This window comes from Lycorma delicatula, chromosome 4 (genome assembly GCF_047948215.1).
Source record: "Lycorma delicatula isolate Av1 chromosome 4, ASM4794821v1, whole genome shotgun sequence".
Taxonomy (NCBI): Eukaryota; Metazoa; Arthropoda; class Insecta; order Hemiptera; family Fulgoridae; genus Lycorma; species Lycorma delicatula.
This window is the reverse complement of record NC_134458.1, coordinates 197777481-197793302: the sequence shown is the minus strand read 5'-3', so window position 1 is coordinate 197793302 and position 15822 is coordinate 197777481. Positions and strand designations below refer to the sequence as shown.

The window sequence follows — 15822 nt, the reverse complement described above, 5'->3', positions numbered from 1 at the left end:
AAATTTATTTATTCAATTAATTGTTATGAGGTACGTCATGCCTTTGGAAACCACTCCCCTCTCTTCAACAACCCTTAATGACAAAGTACATAAAATACTTACAATTTTATTCCATATGTCGAAGTTTCTTTGGACGGTTTATACTTTGCTTCATGCTTTTCCTTCTATGTTCTCTATAAAGTTCACCTTGGTGTAACATCCAGCAATAGTCTGCCATCATCGTAGTAGTCCATTTTCCTTTTCTTTCGTGTACTGATGAAACCTCTCACGCGTCTCTAATGGCAACCAGATTTTCAAGAAAACAGTCCAAATGTGAATTTAGGAAGTGAACCTTAAGCTCATGGAACAGCCTAAATTTTTGTACTTCTGCAGCATGTTCTCAACGACTGATTTGAAGTTCAGATCCTTCTTACTGCCCAGAAACTTGGTTATTACATCTTTAAAGGCTCCCCAGGCTTCTTTTTCTGCAATTTCCATTTGTTTCTCAAAATTACCATCTTTCAGAATTTTTATAATGTCAGAACCAGTAAAGACGCCCTTTTTTAGTTTGGCAGTTGATAAGACTGGAAATTTATTTTGGTAAGGCTTTGACAAATCACTTCATCAAGCCTGACTTGATATTCGGAGGGGGAAGGAGAACTTTATTCGATCTATGAGAGCTTTTCGTAGCACATTTTTGGTTCCAGATTCTAATGATGCCAACCTCCACGGCACAAGTGGTAGCGTCCTTTCATCTGGAGGTCCCGGGTTCGAATCCCGGTCATAAATGTCACTTTTACACGCTACAAAAGTTGTCATTCATCTCATCCTCTGAAGTAATACCGAACGACAGTCCTGGAGGTTAATCATTCACAAAAAAAAAAACAAAGGAGACTCTGTGTATCCTCCTTGCTGTCCTAGGAGCATCAATATTATTTTGAGATCACCACAAGTAATTCACTTATGATTGTCACATTTAATTTTATCAATAACGAATTCCAAATTATTGTAACTTTCTTTAAAATAAACAGAATGTCCGACAGTTATTGACAGATACATATTGCCATTGTGAAGAAGTGCAACTTTGAGGCTTATTTTGGATGAATCTATGAACAGTCTCCGATTGGTACTTTCACACGGAATGATAAATCAAGTCAAAACTCCATGTAAATCCGTGCAGAAGACTAATTCTCCTTCTTATGAAATATATGGAAGAAATCCTTTTCTCTGTACCTGAATCAGGAAAATGAGGCATCAGCTGCTAGCAGTTTCATCTCTTTGAGCCTCGAACCAAGCAATTCTCAATTTTCTTTGGTCAGATGTAAGTCTTTAACCAATCATTTTGTTCAGACCATGAATAAAGCTCTGGTGCACAGCTATCTATGGGTTCGTACTTTCAATGTTATCTCATTTAAATCACTTGTGGAACAGTCTATTTCTGCAAAATTTTCTGGTGGAATCAGCACTGGTATGTCTGAATCGTGAGGAACCAAGTGTAAAGCAAATGACATATTTGGAGACAATTATTTTTTTATTTTTCAAATTGAAACTGTGAACAAAAGTAACAATCATCGGTGTGTTTTCGTGGCTCTGGCCACACCACTGGAACTCCAAATCTGAACACTTCTTGTTCATCCATTGGCTATCGTCTTAAGTCCTTCAACACATTTGTAACAAACGTAGTGGGGGACCCAAGTTTTGTCTTGATCTCCTATTTTCACTCCAAAATACGTGAGGTACACTTGTCAAACAAAACTTGTTATATTTATTTTTTGCTTCTCCACCATTAACTCACCACAAATGTAATAAAAAGAATCTGCAGAATTTATTTTTGCAGCCTCTTGAAGCCATTTTGAAAATGGAAAGTTTGCTTTACGGCCTGAAAATATATTTTCCATCCTCAAAAATACGTTTGATCACAGAGAACGGAAAAAACTCAATTTACGCAGGCTGATGGTTGAAACAACGCTGATAGTAGTTGCACGGTGCATGGGTAGTGTGGATAGCTGCCAATAAACATGTTACATCTTATTAAGTCTTGTCACATTCACTCATAACCACAATTTAATGAAAATCAGTCTTTATCAAGTCTCTATACTGATGTTAAAATAACAAACAACATTAACATCTCGTAATTAATTGTAAAGAGTAATCAGAATATAAAATATAACATAGAGAAGAATAAAGGAACCAAATGAATTATTGTAAAATACATTTTATCAGCTATTTTAACAAAAAGTACTTAAAATTAATTTACGGTACAACCCATTAATTGAAATTCAATTTTGTGAAATTTTATTATAGATGAACTAGTGTATTTCAATTGAGGTATTAAATTTAAAAAAAGAAGTACTTACAAATAAAATAAGTAAAAATACACAAATATTAAATCCCCAAGGTAATAATTAAAAAAAATAAATAAAATAGTGTTTTGACACACCACAAAAGATTACCTGAGGTAATTCATTCCTTAAAAAGTGTAGAATTTCACTTATTGGAAAATTCTTGAACAAACATCTAGAAAAACGACTGCAGTTGAAAATATTCAAATGTTTTTATATATAATAATTGTTGAGTCAAGCACATCAAAGGTTCAAGATTCTTATGAAATGATATCTCTACCTCTGATGTCTGAAATATATCTATATAAAGATTTATTACCTGAAGGACTAGAAAGTAATTTTTAGCCTGGAGCGCATTCTTAAGTGCTGAAGCTTTCCAGAAATTAATAACACAGTAAAATAACCTTTTCCCTGGTAACTACTTATATTATAAAAACATACGTACAACAGCATGCTTTTATGTTTTCATAAACATAACACATACAGGTTAGTAATGATTCCCCTCTTTCTATTTAAATGCCAAATTGTATCCTGAAGTGAGAAGAGGGTGTTAGAAGAATTAGTCAAACAAACCTCAATGGATCACGACTTACTGACCACTGCATTAATAGATAATACGCATTCAGGACAATATCTGTTTTTAAATACTTTCCATAAACATTTTTACAATTAGTTTATATAGGTAATTATTACATACTTCCTAAATGAATTAACAAAAAAATCATTAAGATGCAAAGAATTAAAAGCTTCTGAACACACTAATTAGTTAAGCATGTTAACAAAATAATACTGTGGTAAAGATAATGTAACTACTGAAGGATATAAAATTGATCTGCAGAATATTTTGATTCTTAAATAACATACAGAACTTTTTTCATTTTAATACATCATCTGAAAAAAAAACCACTGAAGAAACAATTAAGAGTATATGAATAATTACCTCAATACAGTGATTGCATACACTGCAATGTGAACATCGTGGTGGTCTATAAAATTTACATGTGACACACCATTTCATACGAACTGTAATGCCATTTATTTCTGTATTTTTATACAAAGGTGACCTGAAATCATCTTCCCGGTCCTCGTCTGGGGAAGCTGTAAAAGAAACACAAATATAATAAAATTACAATTAACAATCCAATTAAAAAAAATAATTATATTTAATTATCAAATTCCATTTGATCAAAATTGTAAAGCTAACCTGATGATTCTTTTTTTGTCACACCACTGTAATTGCTATAAACAACTCTAGTATATACGGTAATGATAATACAAATATCAGTTGAATGAAATAAATCTAACACTTTTAGACCAGAAGGTCAAAAAATGGTTGAAGTAGTAAGAAAATAGGTACATAAATACCAAGTATGATTGCCAGCAAGAAAGCCATTTATTTATAATGAAACTGATAAACAAAAAAAAAATTTTTTAATGTTTCTCTAAGTGCGATACCATTTCTTGAATTGCTTTTTTGTGTACATTACAGATCTGTAAATACAACTTTTCTATCACCCTTAGTTTTAAATAAATTATGCTTCAAAAAGAATTAAGGGAAAATATAGTTACAATCTGTAAAGTTTATAATTCTGCATGAACATACCTGTTAGAATGATTTCGCTGATGCTTTTCTTTTATAAATAGCCTCAGCTGCATTCCGAATTAATGTCCAACAGTAATTGGCTAGCACGTTAGTATTCCATTTTGCTTTATAGCGATTTTCCATCACCGAAATGTCTTGGTGGAAACATTCACCGTGTTCATCACTTACGTCTCCGAGGTTATCCGGGAAAAAATCCAGATATGACAGGAGGAGGAAATGTATTTTCAAACACATATTACATCCCAATGCTCTGTATGAAGTAAGAAGTTAATTAACAATATCGTGGTAATTGTCGGATTTTTGTTTGCCAAAAAAATTATTGCAAATGTCTTTAAATGAAGAAATCTGCACTTTCTACATTATTTAACATTAAGTATACATCATCTTTGACCAACTCTCTTATCTGAGGACCAACAAATATTCCTTCTTTAATTTTTCCTTTATTTACATTCAGAAATTTCTGCTTGATGTACAAAAATCTGGGACTATCCTTTCTCATGGCTTTTAAAAAACTTTTCATTAGTTCTAGCTTCATACGGACAGGGGGTTAAAATATTTTTTTGGGTTCAACTAAGGACTCATGAATATTTTTCCCATTTGGAGTTAAGTTGTCTCGTTTCTTCCACTCTTTGGTAACATAATGTTTATCACTAGTTCTGCTGCCCCATTCGTAAAGAAAGCATATGTCCAGTATAGCCTAACTGCGTGCCTAACAAAATAGCTACAACTTTCAAATCACCACATATGTTCCATCTATGATTTTTATAATTTATTTTTTCAAGAACGTCTTGCATCACATCGTATGTCTCTTTCAAATTAATACCATAAGCGATTGGTATCGAAGGATATTTGTTACCGTTGTGTAGTACAACCACTTTTAAACTATACTTGGACAAATCTATGAAAAGGCACCAGTCCTCATGTTTATGAGTTTGTCCTAAGTGCAACATAAGCTCATCAATATTTGCGCAATAAACTAAATTATTTTCATCAATAAAGTACTGAGAAAGTTCTTTGTCAGCTTTGAAAGCCAAAAATTTTTGTATTTTTTTAAAAGTAAATTCCAACCTAGCAGTCTTGATCCTAACAGTTCAGCTTGATTTTTTTATAAATTTAAATCCCTAACAAAGTGATTAATTCACCTTGTGATATAAGATGTGGCTTATCGGAAGATAATTCAAAATCAAAATCACTGTTCGTCTTCTTCAGTACTGTCTGATTCTTCATCGCTGTTTTGAAACATACATTCACAGGGGCTCAGGAAGTGGAATAATTTCACTATAAGGTACAGGCCTGATTGTAGATTGCAATGAAGGATATTTTACAGGATGTTTAGATTTTTTTAGAAGTTCCTGACATACTTGTTAAACAATATCATATCAATCCGTTACATGATCCTTTTGTTCATGTCAAACCATAGGTACACCAAATGGCAAAGCCTTCCGTGTATCTTTCATCCATCCTCTTAAATATACAGAACAATTAGTGCATACTATATGAGGAGCCCACATCTTATCCTTATTACCAATTTCACACTGAAAGTACACATGATATGCTTTTTTAATTAAAGGTGTAATGTTTTTTCTATTTGATTTTATGGTAAACTCACCACATACATAAAAAAAGGCATCCACATCATTTATACAATTTCGAGGCATTATGACAAACTTAAGACAAGAATGAGACTGAACAAAATTAATTCATTTCTAAATCCAGTGCTTAACACAAACAACACAGCTGTTTTCAGCTGCATGTTTTGACTTGCACAGACATGATTAATCTTGTCCATGAAGGCTTACCCTTCAGTATTAGATATGATGTCATAATACGCGACTAAGATATGATTTAGTTCTTTGTCTAGTACTGTTTATTTATAGCTTACAAATTATGTCAAAGTTAAACAATAAAAAATGAGCTAACAAAATACAATATAGGGACTTAAAATGCTAACAATACATTGAAAAATGAAAAAAATCCCTTAATTAAAATTTAAAAATTTTTCAAAAATGGTGGGCGAGAGAAAGATTCTGAGTTCATATTCGTTTTCAGCATCAAAAACAGATTAAAATCATGTATTGCATGTTAGGAAACAAAAATTATGTTTAACAGTGATAACTGGCAACACTACACATTCTACAAACAATTGCTTGCAAACAGGCAAATCACAGCAGATGAAACTGTGTATTTCACATTAAACGGTACACACTGTTTATGAATATCTGAACAGCGAAATGTTTTCAAATAGCTCGCACACTTCTGGATAATTATAAGAAGGAATGTAATGACTTTCTGGAAAGAATTGTGATGAGAGAGGATTGTTGGGCCATCATTTTTTACGTGAAACAATATGAAGTCACTCAAGTAAAAACATCCCCATTCTCTACCTGCAAAAAAAATGTAATAAGGTGATCCTGAGCCTTTGCTTCAACATGCAATATATTGTGCACAATGAATTCATCCCAAAGGACTCTATAATTAACATAGAATATTATTGTCAAACTTTGAAGAAACTGTTACGGATCATCATTTTGGAAAACTCACACAAAAAGCATTACATTACAGCAATGTAATATCATATTTGCCATGCATCATGAAGGAACTTCTAAAAAAATTAGAGTGGGAAAAATTTGGAAATACATCACTATATCGTGTAATTTTCCTCATATTCGATCTCACAAAAGAGCTCTTGCAAAACTACAATATCATTGATAAAGAAGTCCGAAATGGAATACGGGAATTTTTATCTTACCTGGGACAGGAATTTTTCAACTAAGGCATGGAAAAATGCATACCATTCTATGATTAATGTTTTTACATGTTCTTAATTCTACTTTTAATCGATAAAAGAATTTTCATAAATATTCCATATATTTTTTTTATATAAGTGCAACTAACTTTCTGATTACTTCTTGAATAGGTCTTAAGAAAGCAAACTATCTACCAACTCAAAACCAAGTCAATGGTACGTACAAACATTATGATGTTATTTTATTGAAATTTAAATAAAAACTGTAAAAAAGATTAAAAAATGTTCTATATTTGTTTGCAAATGTCACAGGTTTTAAGAGAGCAGATTATCTAATAACTCACAACTCAGTTGATAGTACAAGCAGTGACATTATTTATTGAAATTTTAATAAAAATTTTTAAAAAAACGTTCGATATTTATTTATAAATGTCACAGCATACATACTGTCAATCATGTGATGTAGAATTTATGCAAACTAATTTAAAAAATAAAACAATTCATTAAAAATTTACCTTTTTATTAAAATTAACAAAACATTACTAAAAATTTAATTTTTCTTTATGAAAGATCATTTTGCTTGTTGCGTTAAAAAAAATTGTTTTAATTTTTTTTCTTGTATAATTATACGACCAGAAAAGTTGACTATTAACAACACTATTCTGAAATTCAGAATAACATTTTACAAAAAAGTACATTTACTATTGGAAGAGGCTATCTGTTAAATATAGGCTGTCAATAAGAACCAATATTTTAATTAAGAAAAAAAACTCTTTTTTTTTTGGTTAACAGTATTTAATATATTTATTTTAATATAAAGTAGAATGTAGGAAATCAATTATATTAATATGGAATAATATGTCACCAAAATGAGCCGTCATGGCTCCTTCAGCCAGTGTCCACTCTTTTAATTAAATTTTCAAGTACATATTCACATGTTTGTAAGTCAATTTCTGCAATACAGTGGCATATTTCATTCTTCAACTCTAGAGATATCTGCATATTGGCACACATGTTACTTTTCAAATAACACCACGAAAAGTAATCAGGAGTTAGATTGCACGACCTTGCTGGCCAGTTCTGATCTCCAAAATGAGAGATTACATGACCTAGAAATTTGGTCAGCAGTAATTGAATGGTTTCACATACTGTGTGGCAGGTCACACCATCCTGTTGGAACCATATATCTCCATGTCCGTATCTTCCAGTTCTGACAAAAAAAAATTCTTACTATTGCATGATAACAAACAGCATTCATCGTAACAGTAACACCATTGTTGTGCATGGAATGTGTGTGAACTACCCTTGCATTTTCACTCCACCAAATTTAACAATCTTGTTTACTGATAAATCCATTAACATGGAAATGAGACTTATCACTAAAGATTATTCTCCATTGAAAATCATCACCGCTTCCTATGTTCCAATACCCAACTGACAATGACAAGTCTCTTTGCTGTTAATGGTCTCTAGGAAGCAGATCTTCCAACGATTTAATTTTGTATGCCCGAAGGTCTTTTGTTAAAATTTGTTGTACTGTAGCCCATGAAATGTTTAATTGTTGTGCCTGATGGTGTATTGATGATTTAGGTTTAATCGTTACACCCTCACTCACTGCAATGATCTCTGGTAAATACCGATCAGAACATAGATGTACACGCAGTATACCATCTTTAAGGGAATATGTATGCTCAATTTTTTAATCAGCTCTTAAACAGTTGACCAAGATGGAGCTTGCATCTACTGAAATGAGTGCATAATTTTTCTCATTGTTTCTGTAAATCAATCCCCACTTTGTAACAGGTTTTTACAACAAACAAATATTGCTCTAACAAGTAATGTGGCATTTCTAATAACCTCTACGTCTCACTAAGACAGATAACAAATATGACAGCTTGGAATTTTGTAGTTTGAAAATGGCACATAATTTGAAATACTGGTTCTTACTGAGAAACATTATCTAATATTAATTTCAAAATGTATATATCTTTTAATAAAAAAATTAAAAAAACTATGGAGAATACTGTAATCTTCATTGATTTTTTAACTCTAATCTTTGATGAGATAAAAAAGTTTACTGGTTTAATTAAATATTTTTTTATTTATTATATAATTTTTGCTGTAAACTTTCTCCTAATTGCATTCACAAGTCAAAAGTTTAAAGCAAGTTTATTTTTTTTAATAGTATAACTTATTACTATAATAAGTTACAAAATAAAAAGGTTTACATAAATGTAAGCATTTTACCGCTGAAATCAAATCGTAATTTTCTTTTTCAAAGTAATAAATAAAATAAAATTACTTAACGCTGGACAAAAAGATTGATCATTCACCCAAATAAAACATCCTTACACTAATTTTGCTATGTTAATTCATAGAGTAATGTTACTAATCATCATTAACCTTTATCATATGCCTTGCAAAAAGCTATCACATTTATCTCTAATGTTTTTTGCAAAAACACCCTGCAACTATAAAATGACATTTGAAAGGTTATATTTCTACATCTTACAGAAATAAAGAAAAAAGAGATTAACTGATGCAACAGTAAGGAGTATAAGAGGTATTTCAAACTTACACGGAAGCCTTAGACATTCCAGAATCACTGTTTAATCAGGTGAAAAAAATCCTGGCCCAATTTTATTACTCTAGTACTTTGAAATATCTGAAAGACTCTCAATTTTTTATCTTGTATTTTGTTTGCAATTTTAATTTAATTTATAAAATTTTCAGAGTCCTTTCAGATTTTTATATCTTGTACTGTCTTAGTTTTATTAACGATCATTAATATAGCTTCATTATACAGTTTTGTAACTAAGCGTGTATTTCCTATCTATTTATATAAAATTTATTACATAAAATACATTTGATATGAAATATTGGTATAAAACAAATTTAATTTTTTTCTGAAATTATAAACAATATATTCACAACAGGCAGTAGGGCTGAATAAATTTAATAATCGATATTAATTTATAAAATAAACCCAAAACTGTAACAATTATTAGTTAACTCTGAATACTGAATTTCTTTGTTAAAATCCACCATGTAGTTTCATTATTGTTTGCTTACAAACTATTTTCTATATTTGTAATATACTTTATTGATTATATTTCATATTACCAACGTGTATATATCTATTCTGTAAACATAACAGTTGCAAACAATTAGTTCAATAAATAATAATATAAACAAAAACAATGAATAAAACAACATGTTTAGTAATATCCTTACTACAAGGCTCCAGTTATTTTTTTCAAAAGCTAATTCATTCAGAATTTCAACACCTTTTATTAAATAATAATCATCTGAATTCATACTACTAAAATATTCATAATTTAGATTGGTTGGTTTTATCAAAATAAAAGACTGTTTACTTAACTATTTATAATATTTACCAAAATAAAATTTGAAAAAAATAAAGGGTCCGGCATATAAACCTGATGATTTTTGAGGGATAATAATTAAACTGTATTTCGTACTATTAAGACATTTAATATATCAAATTAAGATCAATTTTTGCAATTTATAGAATTACTTCCATAGATTTTTTTATTTGAATATTATGTCATCCAAATGTTTTTCATTACTCCTCACACACTCACTTAACCTCATTCTAAAATTTGACATTGCTCGCTCAATCATCACTTGTGGAACCGCTTCAATTTCTCGTTGAATGGCCTCCTTGAGTTCTGCAATTGACTGTGGTCGACTACTGAAGACTTTATATTTGAGATAACCCCACAGAAAAAAATCACAAACAGCCAGATCAGGTGAACGTGCTGGTCATGAAATGTCGCCAAATCGGGAAATCAAACGTCCAGGAAAGGTTTCTCGCAAAACATCCATTGCGATTCTCGCTGTATGGGCAGTGGCACCATCCTGTTGAAACCAAATTTCATGTTCTTGAAATTCATTCAACATGTTTACGTATCGATGAGATGTTACTGTTACTCTGCAATTTAACTCCTCAAAAATATATGGGCCGATTATGCCGAACTATGAAACCGCACACCACACTGTAACATATTGACTGTGAAGTGGTTTTTCAAGAATTTGCCGTGAATTATGCGAAACCCAATAATGGTAATTTTGTTTATTCACAAATCCTGACAGATGAAAATGCACCTCGTCACTTAAAAGAATAAAGGCATCCTGGTGGACATTTTCGAGGATGACCTCGCAAGCTGCTTTGCGAGACGCCCGATCATTTGCATTATGTTTCTGCACTAACATCATCTTATACGGATGGAATTTCAGGTCGGCATGAAGAATTCGTCGTACACTTCAATCAGAAATGGCTAGTGCAGCAGCATGTCTCGCTGCTGAACGTCGTGGAGACCGCGTAACAGCTAACCTTACAGCGTCAATGTTTTCAGGCGTTCTTACAGTCCATTTTCGTCCTGTTGGTTTCATTTTTAAAGCATTTTAGTTCCTAAAATTCTTCACCCGCAACAATATCGTATTCCTACTAGGAAAAGACGCGTATCGATTTAAATTGAAATGTCTGCGAAATAAATGCTGTTACAATAACAGAGTCATTTTTAAAATAGGCTTCGATCACAAACGCTCGTTGTTCACCCGACCACGACATACTGGCTACTCAAATAGCATGAATAGACCAGTCGATGTACAACACTCCCGCCTTCTCATTGACAGTGGTGTCAACATAACAATTACTACAAAATCGTCAGATTTATATGTCGGACCCTGTATAACAAAGAGTTAAATAAATTTGAAAACAAGATTTAGTGTAACTCTTTATTTATAGAAACAGATTAAATATTAAAATAAGAGAAAACAACATATAAAATGTTACAGAATTTCATTAACTGAGCAGTAAAATCCTGAATGACAGATAAAATAAAGGAAATCATAAAAAATAAAGTAATACAAGAAATAAAGGTTTTAACGCAAAATATAAAAGTATGCAATTATCAAACACAGATTAAGGAAATAGAAAGGAATCCTTTAAAAAAAAATACATAAGGAGTGAAGCAGTTGCATGAACAATCAACAACAGAAAAATCAGAAAGAAAGAAAGAGTACACAAGCTTCGAGTCAGACCAGCAATACAGACTACTGAAAATTAAGTGAGATGAAGGAAATTAGAAATTTTCAAGTCAAATCAAAGAACAGATAAATTTAAGACCAAATCGTAGGAAAAAACCGAGAAAGACTTCTTCTTATCACTGAAAGAGATTGAGAACCTGGTGGCAAGGGGTAACACAACTGAGGGTTTACGTAGTCCTTGAAAATAGAACATACTACAAAAAATAAATATTTAAATGATAATGTTTCAGTTTTTTTAATCAGAGAAGGAAAGATCAGTAAAAGGGAAGTAGAATGCTAAAAACCTCAAGGAGAAGCAAGGAGATCTGAATTCTTTCACTTTACTCTGAAGGAGTAAAACATCTTTGGAAAAATAATGATTCAAATATCACAATATTTTGATTTTCCCCATATCAATCAGTCCACAAGTTGACAGCTGCATCAAATCTAGCAATGATGCCTTATCATAAGCCTATAGAATCTTTGATAAACAGTTCTCTCACCATTAAATTTAATTATTTATGTAAACTTTATAACTAAAGGGTGGCAAAGAAGGTGAAATCTGGAAAGACATAATATTACATCCTACTGCCTGGTTAATTCCTGAGAATACCACATCCCAACCCCGTAGAGGGAAGACACCCACCTTGTGATGTTACCAGTCGCCACACCACCCCCTTCATTCCAAGCCCTGAGGGGCTTTACCAGAGGTTATCTTTAGACCCTCTAATTGATTACATCTCACAGTCATCAGCCAGGCCTCACTCAGGATGCCACCAATTTAAATGCCTCAGCAGACATTTGCAGCAGTAAAATACAAATCAAATTTCGCCTTCATATAGGCCTCAAACAGACATCTTCACATCAAACCTATCATGATTCCCTCAAACTAACTAACCGAAACCACGAAAGTGCGAACCCTGCACCTAGTAAAGATTTGACAACACTGTTCGTGATTGTAAATGCCTCGGAGATTGAACAAGTTTAAAGTTAAATCAGTGCTACACTCATACCAATCAAATTATGTTTTACGCAACATAGAAATTCAGACCTACACCCAATTTAAGTCACCTAACAAGGGGAAGGCAACCTCATTCCAGTCCGTGCAGGAGCCGGGGACAAACCCCCACCCGGTCCCATCATGGTGTCTTGCGTGGCATTACCAAGTCATGATCAGGACTGCCACCGTTACAGGGAAGTCAAGACCCTGGTCGTACAGGTACTATACCCCAGTGACACAGCCACCCCCACAAATAATACCAATATAATCGTGGTGCAATGCCAATGCGCCTACCTCCAACCAATCCAATGCCTAAGCCGGAACCCTAGCCACCCAGGATCCTACCGCAATCGAGTACCTCGATTAAACTCCCTCTGCAAACCTACACATCGCAAGGGAAAACCAGCCACCATAGACCATTCCTTGCGGATCATCCAGCTGGTACCTGAGAATACCACAACAAACCAAACTTTAACTTAGGTCTTATTAAGAAAAAAAAAAGAAGGCTTTATCCAGCAAACAACACAGCAGTAGTTTTTTTTTGTACAAGCCCCGGATAGGAAAGAGCACTCGGGTAGTTCCACAAGTACAACAAAAAAGAATTGTCACCCACTAGCCCCAATAAAAAACCAACTGCTCTGTCAACTAGATGTTGATAGAACCTGGTTCCCGTGGCACTCATCCAATAAGAAATATAGGACAAAGAAAGAGGGGAAAAAGAGCAGATGATGAACATGAAATGCCACAACCCAATATAGGCAGGGGTGGTTTACAGTATTGCTTAAAGTAAAACGTAAACAAATTTTACCTTATAAAATAATAGTTTAGATGAAAAAATATGACAATGAAATATATATCACAAAGGTTTTTTTGTATTTTTTGGAAGTACTGCACTTAAAAATTCAGATAATTTTATTTAAAACTGGCTACTCTGATAACATGAAATTACACAAAAAGCAAAAAAGAAGAAAACTTCAATGTATGGAAAGGAATTTATTACATTACTATAAGTTACTTTTTTATAATTAATGTTATAATTAAGTTAAACTCTGTTTACCAGATATAGCACAAGTCTAATGGTTTAAATCTAAAAAACACAAAAGACTGTTGGGTAAAATAAAAACATTAACATTTACCTTGCGTACGCAGACTATTTTCTTGTAATTTCCAGACTAGTTTACAATACAATTAAGAAGCAATTCATATGCATTATCACTCACAAGAAAAAAGCACTCTCTTCACTTACAACCCCCCCACCAATTACCTGTCTGATGAATACACATGTAACTTTTTCATTACAGAATATGTGAAGTTTCTTCTAGTTGATATTCACTTGTGCGGAGGAATCAGGAAACATTATGCATACAATCACAATGGATACTGTCACTGTTAATAAACAAATTTACTAGCCTGCTCATTCATCAAGAGACAGAGTTCCAAAAATTAATCATCCAAAGTAGTTTCAAAAATAGATTATTCAGCCAAACTACTTTATACAACCCTAGCTGAATGGACTCAGCAATATAGAGTTTAGAATAATTTATATTTAATATCGCACATAAAAAGACTAGTTTTAGAATTTGAAAACATCTACACTTGAAGAATGCAAGTGAGGATAGCTTATCACTATACTCAAATTAAATAGAGCATCATTTAGTCCTCAGTTTGCTGATCTTATTAAAGGAACTTGATTTAAAAAGTCTACATTTTACAACTTAATTCATACAATAAAAATCAGTTTACCTTTGGGAATGACACCAGGATCCATAAATGTTGCTAATGTAAAATTTGCCAAAACAAAGAATGTGATGACTCCTTCCACTGCAGGAACCCATGGATATTCGAAAAGATAAAACTGACATCTGGAATGGAAAAAAGTAATAAATATAACTAAACTGTTTTAAACCATAGTTTATTAACGAGTATAGCTTAATCTAATGAATGGCTAAGAAATACAGGAACACAAAATTGGATCCTGCACCTAGAAAAAATGTACATGCAGTAAAAAAATTTTTATGATGAATAAAGAATAAACAAAGTCACAGACAAATATTACAGAGTCAACTCTTCATCACGTTGTGTAATCAACATTTACACTGTTACAAAAAATAAATAATGAGAGGCCTTGATTTTTACTTCTATTTTTTCACTTTCTCTTACACAAATACATAATAAATTGATGCTGCTTAATTAAAGAAATTTATCACTAAAAGCCATTGCACATGATATCCAGTGTTTGATGCGGGTTTGGTGGTAGAGACACCCCACTTTAACATCTGTGGCCACTTACCAGGCATTCCTGGATACTCTGTTTCCAGATGCTCTGGAGGGTGAAGCAGAAGTCGGCATCAGGGTGGGTGAGGCACCACTGCCTGGCATGCGGGCTGTGAATCCCGTAGATATAGACCAAGTGGTTTCTCAAATGGCAGTGAGAAAGGCACCGGGAATTGATCAACTTGAACCAGATATTTTTTATCATCTGCTGCCTGTCATAAGAGAGCTGCTCGGCAGGCTGTTCTCGAGGTGCCTTGGCTGGGGCTGCTTTCCAACATGTTGGAAGGTGGCTTGGGTGAGGGTGCTCTTAAAATCAGGAAAGGATCCTAGTGAGGTCAGTAGTTATCAAACCATCAGCCTCTTGCCAGTAATCGGTAAATAGCTCAAAAAACTGGTTGTGGAAGGCTCTGGGAAAACATCAATATGAACTATTTTCTAAATCGAGGCCAGTATGGCTTCATGAAGGAGGGTTGGCACTGAGGAATGCATCTTAAATGCTCTTGCCGAGGTGGAAAGCACAGACTGTAACTGGTTTGCTTGGCATTTCTCCCGCCACCACCCCATTCAGTCATCCTAAAGCATAAGACCGAATGTCTGTGCCACAAAAAGCTACTGAGCCTCAAAACAGTTTAGTGGCCAGTGTCCTAAATAGATCCTACAGCTTAACTAACAGCGTGAGCGGACTAAGCGTGGTGTCCCATCCGCTCACTTGTCATATATTTAATAAAATGGGTAGGCGCACCCTGTCAACTACTAAAAGTATATACAAAATCTGTAAATTAAAATTTACTTTGTCTAGACAGCAATTCGCTGCCATGCCTAGGTC

General features: G+C 33.0%; 1 protein-coding gene across 2 annotated transcripts in view; it reads right to left on the bottom strand.

The window, feature by feature from the left end:
- Positions 1-15822, bottom strand: part of Zdhhc8 (zinc finger DHHC-type containing 8) — a 129990-nt gene that overhangs the window by 76548 nt on the left and 37620 nt on the right. For both annotated transcript variants that reach the window (XM_075364973.1, XM_075364974.1), the window contains exons 2-3: positions 14466-14584; positions 3262-3419 (exon numbers count right to left, since the gene is read on the bottom strand). In XM_075364973.1, the coding sequence (XP_075221088.1) occupies positions 3262-3419; positions 14466-14584 (277 nt within the window). The remainder of the gene's footprint in view (positions 1-3261; positions 3420-14465; positions 14585-15822) is intronic.